The 9,632-nt window shown below is 33.1% G+C and overlaps 1 protein-coding gene across 2 annotated transcripts; it reads right to left on the bottom strand.

Annotated features, from left to right (window-relative positions):
• Positions 1 to 3,967: 3,967 nt before the first annotated feature.
• On the bottom strand, positions 3,968 to 9,397 carry LOC115446441 (nuclear transcription factor Y subunit alpha). Of its 2 annotated transcripts, none has more exons than XM_037447551.1 (9): positions 9,263 to 9,397; positions 8,428 to 8,601; positions 6,585 to 6,648; positions 6,173 to 6,298; positions 5,897 to 5,988; positions 5,446 to 5,637; positions 5,072 to 5,154; positions 4,764 to 4,848; positions 3,968 to 4,152 (listed from the first exon to the last, which is right to left on the bottom strand). In XM_037447551.1, the coding sequence occupies exons 2-9, from the start codon at positions 8,590 to 8,592 to the stop codon at positions 4,078 to 4,080; spliced, it is 882 nt and encodes a 293-aa protein (XP_037303448.1). In that variant the 5' UTR covers positions 8,593 to 8,601; positions 9,263 to 9,397; the 3' UTR covers positions 3,968 to 4,077. The 2 variants fall into 2 exon arrangements, with proteins under 2 accessions (XP_037303448.1, XP_037303449.1); XM_037447552.1 differs by lacking the exon at positions 9,263 to 9,397 and adding an exon at positions 9,015 to 9,246.
• Between the last annotated feature and the right edge of the window lie 235 nt (positions 9,398 to 9,632).

Below are 9,632 nucleotides of genomic sequence, written 5' to 3' on the forward strand. Positions count from 1 at the left end.
AGAGTCAGGAGTTGTGTTTCACTCGCTTATTAAAACAGGCTGTAGGTTCACTTTTAATGCAATGAAGAGTTATAAGTTATGATTATTGTTCCCTTTGTACACATTTCGTTTCTATTTCCATCAAATAATTTAGTTGCAGTTGTTAATATTAGTTGCGACGCTAAATAAATGTGAAAGTCCATAATATACTTAAATTTTGCTACCCTCTTGAATATTTTAATACATTTTACAAAACCGTATCCATTTTTTTTTATTAAGATTTTATGTACGATTTTCTGATTCATTAATAATGTATTATTACTTTAGAACTTGCTGGTTCGCAATTAAATAGATTAAAAACAAGTACAAGTATAAAATGTAATGTTAGTGTAAAATAGTGCAATTATTGTTTAATTTATAAGAGTTCAGTTTTGATTGTAATATTATTAATTTAAGTTGCTGTTACAACTGCAATTGTTTATAAGCAGCTGTAGTTTTTTTAAAGTAATAGTAAACTACCTAAACTATATTTACTTCTTGAATAACAGATATTCAAACTTTTTACAGTAAGGTCGACTTGCGCAAGTATTTTTATCTTGTAAACTGAAAAAAATCGCGGCAAGTTGACTTCTGCAAATATTAGAGCTTGCATGACCTGCTGGAACTCGCAAAATTATTGAAATATTGTTTTAAACGCGTCTGGAAGTTCTTGCGCAAGATATTGATGCAAGAACTTGCTAGACAAACTTAGCATAAGGTTTAACGTAGACTGTACAAGCGAAACTAATTACAGCTGTTTGCGAAGTCAATGACCTGTACTCCATATTTTTGTAAGATCAGCTTATGAACTTTATAACGCTTTTGAATTATTTTGAGTTGGATTTTAACATATTTTATCTAAGATGTAATTTTATAGGTGCCTTGTATTACTTTTATTGAATTTCAAGACGTTTTTTATTGTTAAAGGTTTACTTAAAAAATATTGGTTGTACATTTGTTTTGTATTTATTAGAATTAAGATTAGGTAATTAGAGGGCAACATTGTTAGTACGAATGTTTGATGCCAACTCGATATAAATTAGTTAAGCAACTAATCTACCTGATATTATCCATTTTGGAAACGTATTTATTAATGTTTTGTCAATAAATACTTTGATATTTATATTTTATGGTTTCATTGGATCACTCTCCAAGTGTACTTTGGTGTAAGGTGTAATAAAAAAATCTTTATTTTTAGGTGCAAATTTATTTTGTACACAAAATACCATATAAAATTCTATTCCTTCCACAATTTAACAGATATTTACATTTATACAATTGTGTTCATCTTTTGTGTTTTCAGAACTCGTCACTCTTTGGTTTACTCTACATCCAATACACACTAAAGTACAAATTTTGATACAAACAAAAACATATTTTTTTATCATGTGATTTAATTTTTTAACAATAACATTTTTTTAAACTGTTCTTATAAAGACCATTATCCTTTCAGAGGCATTGTATGGCTATATTGCAGTCAAGACTCTTAACCAGTCAAAAGTTTTTTAACTAGCAAATTTACGGAACCATGCTATTGACTGTAGGCTTTCGACAATTGTTCTTTTGACTGAAATAACTGCCAAAGGTAGTACCTAATACAACTGGTTGAAAGTAGTTTTGAGTAACTAATCACCTAATGTAAGCTATGTCACTCTATTTCACCAGAACGTCAGTTAGGCCATGTTGGAACTGCATTAATTAGCCAGAAAAAATGTTCAAGTCTAAATATATCTACTCGCCTTACATTATAATTTTGACTGGGTGAATTTTTTTCTTCCAGATAAGTGCTATGACAAAACTTAAGACAGTTGAATTTATTATGATCGTAATATTACCGATTTTGACCACTTTTGTTTACATTCTAACAAGTTAAAAGCGATTTTGACTGCTGTTGCGGTTAAGAGTAGTTCTGACATAAGAGCGTCAGTTAAACGACTTTTACACGCAAATTTGCACTCAACAGCACTCTTAACTAATGATGTTCAGACAAAAATACTGATTAAGAGTTTTGACATTAATAGCCATAACTTATTCAATAAATTATGATTATTATTATGACATAAATATAAACATTAGACGCATTAAACAAGGCGCTAACACAAAGAATATTTATCAGTGCTGCTCGCCACACGTCAAGCATTTTTGTGTATTCATGTAGCGAGCCCAAGCGTTAATGCGGCGGTATGTTACGAGTCTTACAATGAAGGCAATAAGATGCGCCCAAAACAATAGGCAAGTTTATTAAAATCCCCGTCAATTCATCAGCGATGTGTGTTTTGCTGAACATTTTAAAAGCGAAGCGTGTCCCAGCATTCTTGTAATTTTTGTTTTTGCAATTGTTTCTTTACTCATATTACGCTCTTAAAAACACAATCGGTGGAGACACCATAGCTAATGCCATAACATCATTGTATTTTTGAGTGTTCGCTAGAAAATGTCGTGATTCTAGTGTTTCGCCATAAAGCAGGGAACACAATGGCTCTGGTGGCGGGACCAATAATGGCAATTTCACTTTACCACTAAGGCAGCACAAACCAGGCGTTTCACCAGCAATCTTCAATGCGCCACAATGCTGGCAAACAACGTCCATTGGACCAATGCAAACTAAACGATGCAAGCTGTAGTCGATGGTGCAATCATTTATAGAAACGCTGCTCGATTCAAATCAATACTTGAACCATTTCTTCTTGCACTTCGAAGATTATTCCTCTGTTCATCTGAACGATAAGCTCGACGATTTCTCGTTTCTAACCTAGCCGTTTCACGGGCTGCCTCTTGTCTTTGAGAAGCACGAACTAAGGCCCTTCTTTGCTCCATACTAACGCGGCACTCTTCTCGTGCAATTTCTCGTTTTTCATCAGATAATTGGCTCGCAATATTCCGTTGCCTAATTGCATTACGGCTCCGCTGGGAAAGATTAGATCTTCTAGGACGCGGCATTGTTATTAATAGTAATATTGAATATGCACTCGCACAAAACCACATAAAATCACCGAATATAATAACAGTGACAGACAATAGCTTATCAAGAAAAATCATAGACAACCTATAAAAAGACATTTACACTTTTGTTAACCTGTAGAATAAATTTTAGGTATTATTCCGAGCTATTTTAGATTTTTCTCGATTTGTCTATACACTTCTATTCGAGATGGAACTGAACTGAATCTGAACGCACACATGAATAGTTGTTACAGTATTTGACAGGATTGGACAACAAATGTTTGACATGTAATAAACAAAAATGAGCATTTATTGAAATGATTAAGTATTACTACATATATCGAGTTTTCATTGTTTTTAAGATGTATTCTGCTATTCGGGGTGGAGACAAATCCAACGAATCAATAACCATGAAAATTGGTTCAGCAGATCTCGAGTTATAAGTGTTGTAACAAACCCGTCTTTGTTTTATATATATATAGATTTAATAAAGAAATTTCTCAATATTACTTCTACCAATAATTTTCATAATTCATATCAGTGTATTTATTTAGATGCATCATAATCTATTATTAAGGTAATAACATATTACCTTGACAATGTATTACCATGTCATTATATTACCAATGTATTAATTATATTTGATTGCCACATTTCTGTAAAAAATTTACCCAAATTACATATCAATAAGTACCTTTTTTGCTTCCGCTTTCTGGATATTTTGAACTTACTAATTCATGACGATTTTGTCTAGAAACAATGTTTTTACCCTTGCAACACAGTAATTCTCGATTTACACATGGAGACACTGCTCCACATACAACATAATTTATAAACTACTTTTAACATTGTAATAAATCACAAAGTATAGTTGCATTAACACAGAGGCATATTCTAACCCACATTTCTAGCTATTCACAAAGTCCATATCTTACAGTGGGTATATATTAATAACTTATCACATAGGCACTGTAAATTACTGTACAATGTTTAAGCACTGCTTCCGTTTTGAATATGTTCTCACTTCACTTGCGCACACTCTGCACTTATTGCTATATCCTCATGTTATTCACTTGGCAGTGAGTCTGTGTGTTCCACGTACGCGACGGTTATCTGCTACGCGGACTGGATCGGCTGGTGCGGCGCCAGTCGCCTCCACTGGGTCTGCTGTGGCTCCTGAGGTTCATCATCCTGCGACAATTACATATTTTATTTATACAGATTATATAAAGAGAAGTAAAGGGGCAGACTTAATGCTAGAGGATTTTCTTAGTGGGATATAGATTTCCTTCATATTTTTGCATAAATTAACGGATTTTGCAAACAAATTTTATTTAAAGTATAAAGCTTTTCTTTTGTGCATGTTTTTGTCAACGCACGACACAGAAACATAAGATAAATGTGTAGAATATAGGAAATAGGAATACTATGAAAAAGCGTATGTTGAAATACCGAGAAAAATTGGTACTTAGCATTTACACTTAGCAAAATATCCATTAGTTGCTGCAAAGTAGAATGCACATAAATAGAGTAACAATCTGCAACTGATATTTGCTTTGCAAAAATAACCTATATTTTAAGTATATAAACAGTGTAACCTAAAACCTATTTTATTTTAAGAACTTATAATTAGTAATCTTAAGCAGCAATTTTAAATACAAAGTAATATATACCTCTGCTGATTCCTTTGTAGGCAAAAGGCAGGGACAAAAATTTTTATGTTATTTTCCACATTAAATAGCTTTTTACAAACTTACATAGCATAAATAAATAAATATAAAAATGTAAATATTATTACATACCTGTATGATTGTGATAGACACTGTGTCTGGTTTGATATCCTCCATAGCTTTCTGCTCTTCTGTTAGATGTTCCTCTTTCATATTCCTGAAATCATCCATTATTCTATAAGTAATATTGAAATTATTTAAAAGTATTGGTTTAAGAAATAGTAATTAGGTATCACTCTCTGCAAGCTTCAGTCAACTAATTAGGTAGGTACATGTTTTCATGACACAACAATGACCCTACAGACCACATACCTTGTAAACTGAGTAACCTAGGCTTATAGTGAACTTTATTTTTATGACAAGTAGCAACATAGACTTACTTTCGGCTGCCCGAATGGAATCTGCCGCCTTCGCCGCGTATCCTGTTCATTGCGTGTCGGTGCCGAGACTCGTGTAGGTATTTCTGAAATACAAAATATAGCAACGTATTATTTATTTTATTATTTTAAGCCATATTGTAAATAGTGAGGATATCTTGGGGTAAAGCGATATTAGAATTTTTCTAATACAAAATGCGCGATGTAAGGCAATGCTGTTTAAAATTGTGCCAGGTAAATCGTAGTAGGCTCATTCCCAATACATAACAATGTAGTACCTAACAATGCTAACAAGTAATTGATTTGACAATCCTCTGCGTGCCCTTGAATAGTTAAAAAGGCATGATGCTATGTGTAATTGACCATGACATACTCACAGGCCTCTCTTTAGGTATCTTGCCCTGCTCGTGCAGCTTGGCCCTGGCGGCACGACGCTTCAGTATCCGTTTGTACTGCCTCGCGTTCACGTACAGCAGTGGTTCCTCGTCAGACCCGCCCACGGAGGAGCCCGGCCCCTCAACCACCGTCGTGGCCTCTGTTGCCGCTGCGTTGTTGGCGTTGTTCACCATCTGAAAATAGTCATTTTTACAACTTTACGATCAGAGTAAATAGAGATACAATACGTATAATATAATTATCCAACAATATTTGTATTAATACTGATCTACACACATTGAATCCCAAGCAGATTATGCATGTAATAACACAATCTTTAATTAATAATTGATCAACCTAGGAATAAATGAACTAATGATATTTCAACATAATAAGCTATGAAAATGATGAATGTTTAAATGCCACGATTCTGTTATTACAATATATACTCACCATAACAATGTTGGGCTGATTGACAATTTGCTGAGGTTGGACTGTGTTGCCGACCCCCGCAACTTGCACCAAGTTACCATTCAAATTGATGACTGAAAATTTATCAAATCACATTTATTTAAAAAATGTAGTTTGGTCATAATTTTATCATATTTAGATATATAAATATTTTTTATTATTGTAAAATAAAAACAAATTGAAAGTATCTTGGGACCAATATCCCTTGTATTGTAGAATGACTTTGTACTTATACAATAATTATAATCAAACACTTACCTGCTGGTTGGTGCAAGATCTGGTGTTGATCTATTGTGGGCTGTGTATTGGCCGCTGGCTGATACAGAAATGTTTGTCCGTCTGGTGTCTGCACCAACTGCATGGGTTGTATGTTGTTACTTGCACCTGAAACATTGTTTACATTACTTTTCATCTTTCTTATATGATATTTATATCCATACTTTGACATTTTGTGAGACAGTTTTTTGCGCCTCTTCTTCTTCATAGCAATAACACGATATACCGAAGCGGTGGTAGATTCGTGGTGATTAAAAAAGTTTTTAAATATGTCAATTTAATTAAGAAATAATTTAATTTGAATTAATTTAGTAATTAAGGGAACTAACAATTTTTTTGTTAATAGGCATTCTGATTGGCAATTAGAGATAAGAATTAAAAAAAAATGAGTTACCTTGAATGCCAGATATGGGCAAAACTTGTAGTTGTTGCAACTGTTGGCCATTAGGTGTCGCCACCTATAAATATAACAAATTTAATTTAAAACCAATTGCGTCCTTGCATTCCATGCTCCAAATGGTGACAGTTCTAAATGAACTATACTTTATTGTACTTTGCATAGATAATGATTTTACGTGTACATATAAAGCTGACGAGTTTGTTTCTTCGAATGTGCCTATCTCAGGAACTAATTAACTGTTTTTCAAATATTTTTTAACTAATACAAAGCTACATGACTTCTGAATGCTATAGCCTACTTTTAGTCGAAAATGTATAGCGGGACTTTTATTCCGAAAAAAATGAATCACGCGGGCACAATCATAACCATAAGCTAGTAAAGATTTTTTTTTTTATAATTTTGGTGCACAATAAACTTTTAGATTCTGTTTCTGTGTACAATATTATAATATTTTGGTAACATGGTTTCTCTGTCCTTTCAAATATACTTTTTTTTTAAAGGGGGAAGATAAATATGTGTTTGTATTAAGTTTGAATGTTTAAATAACAATTATCTCCCTTTAATGGCTAGGTCTCACCCACCAGCGGTTATTCCATATTCATTATTCAGGAATGGAAAGGGCTAAAACAAAATGGCATTGCACTATAATTATCATAATCATATTTTTTATAATAGGGATATTAAACAATTCTTTTGTTATTCGTTTTAAATTATTTGTTCAATCCTGGTATATGGTATAGGTTTGACAGTGCAAAACCTCGTAAGTATACATATCATGTCCAACATCTAAATGTAAAAAATATTCAGACTTAAATGAAAATACAAAAAATACAACTACCTGGATTTGTGGGCCACCAATCTGTATGCATGTGCAATTAGAAAAACACAATTAAAATACAATATAAATTATTTAAATACCATTAAATTTAAACAAATTTCGTTTTTGTCATTGCTAATTTGAGATCTATGTGTTCTATGTACACATATTATTGCTTGGAATAACGAGACGAGCTGGCCGTTCGCGTGATGGTAAGCGATACGACCGCCCATAAACAGTAGAAATACAATCAAACACCTTGAATTACAAAGTATTGTTTGGTATTCCACTGCGCTCGCCATCCTGAGACGAGAGATATTAAGTCTCATTATGTCCAGTAGTTACAATAGCTAGAATGTCCTTCAAACCAGAACACAACAGTGACTACACACTGTTGCTTGGCGGCAGAAATAGACATTCCGGTGGTTCCTAGCCAGGCAGACTCTCACATATGAGAGACCTACCACCAGTACACACAATGCACAGAGGAGATTTTAGGTTCATATAGATGAAAAAAGACATGTTTATAACTACACATATTTTGAATGTATTTTGATCGGGACATTCACATGCTAACATACTAGCACATATAATTGTTTATGTCCATCTATCGCTTGTTATCTGATCGGGCCTTAAGTTTGCAATGATTTAAAACAAATTATCATTTTTGTTAAAGTTCCTCACCCCCTGATTCATAGACATTATTTATGTTTCAAGTAAAAAAGAATCATCAAAATTGGTTCAACCAAAATCTAAAATTGGTTCATTCAAGATATTGAAATATATTTCATGGATAAGTTTTAGATAAATAAGCTTATTCTTGTTTCGTTTATGGATTAAGATCACCTAATGTAACTTATCCACTATTAGCTTTTATTATGAGCCCCTGTCTAAGATATTTTAATTCTGTGGTATTTCATTTCTGTGGTATATCCAGTAGCGACAATTCATGTTTATAACTGCCTAGCGATGAATGCCATGTTAAACAAATTAAGTTACTAAATATATAAATGTGGTCACCTGTATTGTAGGTGCTGTAGATGGTATTGTGTGCACCATGATCTGCTGGCCGTTGGGGCCTTGTATCATATGTGGGGAGTTGTTCATTTGCACCACTTGCAGCTGCTGTCCGTTGATGGTTATCACTTGCGTGCCATCAGAGCTCTGGAGTTGAGCATGCTCCATGGTTGCGTACTGAAAAAAAACAATTTTTGTTTACTTCGCCACAGCTAAAATATAATTATAAACAATATAGAATGTTTACTTTAAAAACTGGAAAAGTGTAAAGAAACTGTTAACAATGACAAACTGGAAATGTCAATTGTAACCACTTAGTTCGAGAAATTAAAAAAATGATTTTTTTTTTTTTATTTATTTCGTATAACATAAACACAAAGAAGCACTTATTATTATGTTCTAGAAAGATCAACTTCAAGCTGGTTTTGTCAAGAAGATCAGAAGAGTTTCTAATTGATAAATATTTCAAATGCCCGAAATTCTGTACCCATTACTTTCTGAGAAATTTTCATAGTGATAAGGGCTGAGTACTAAGAAGAATAGAGATTTCTACTGAATATCTTCTCCAAACTTGTAACCGTTCAATATACCTAAACCAGACTTAGATTGCCAACTGAAGAAAACATAAAACTTCACAGTGCCTTCATGAAAATTTTGCAACACGTCACGAGTACGAGGCCACATAGGGCAACGTAATCAAAATGGCTGCTATTCAGGTAATTTCACTGGACATATTGGAATGATCGAAAGAAACTTCGAAAGTTTTACAAATTTTCTGATAATTCAACAGTACAACCATCTCAAAGGGATATTCGACGAAAATAAATTGTAAACTTACATTGGGTCCTCACTGGTTTTTCAATGATTGGTTGACAAAAGATAGACCAATGGTCGATGTCAATGATCGCAGCGACGCAGTAGATTGGTTCGAGGTATTACCACTCCCAATGTAGCAGGTCCGCTCAACTACCCAATCGTTCTCGTAATTAATACATTGTCTATGGTCAAAATTAGCCTATCCGAAATTATTCACCGACGAAGTAATGAAAATGAAATGAAAATTGAAATATATTACATGGTATACATTTCTTTATACAATATCCATTTTTCTAAGCATTGTTCTTCATTTACTGGATTTTATTTAGCCGATTTTTAAGAAAATCAAAAATGTAAGGAAATAATTATTTAAATGTTTATATGGTACCAAA

This window comes from Manduca sexta, chromosome 7 (genome assembly GCF_014839805.1).
Source record: "Manduca sexta isolate Smith_Timp_Sample1 chromosome 7, JHU_Msex_v1.0, whole genome shotgun sequence".
NCBI lineage: Eukaryota > Metazoa > Arthropoda > Insecta > Lepidoptera > Sphingidae > Manduca > Manduca sexta.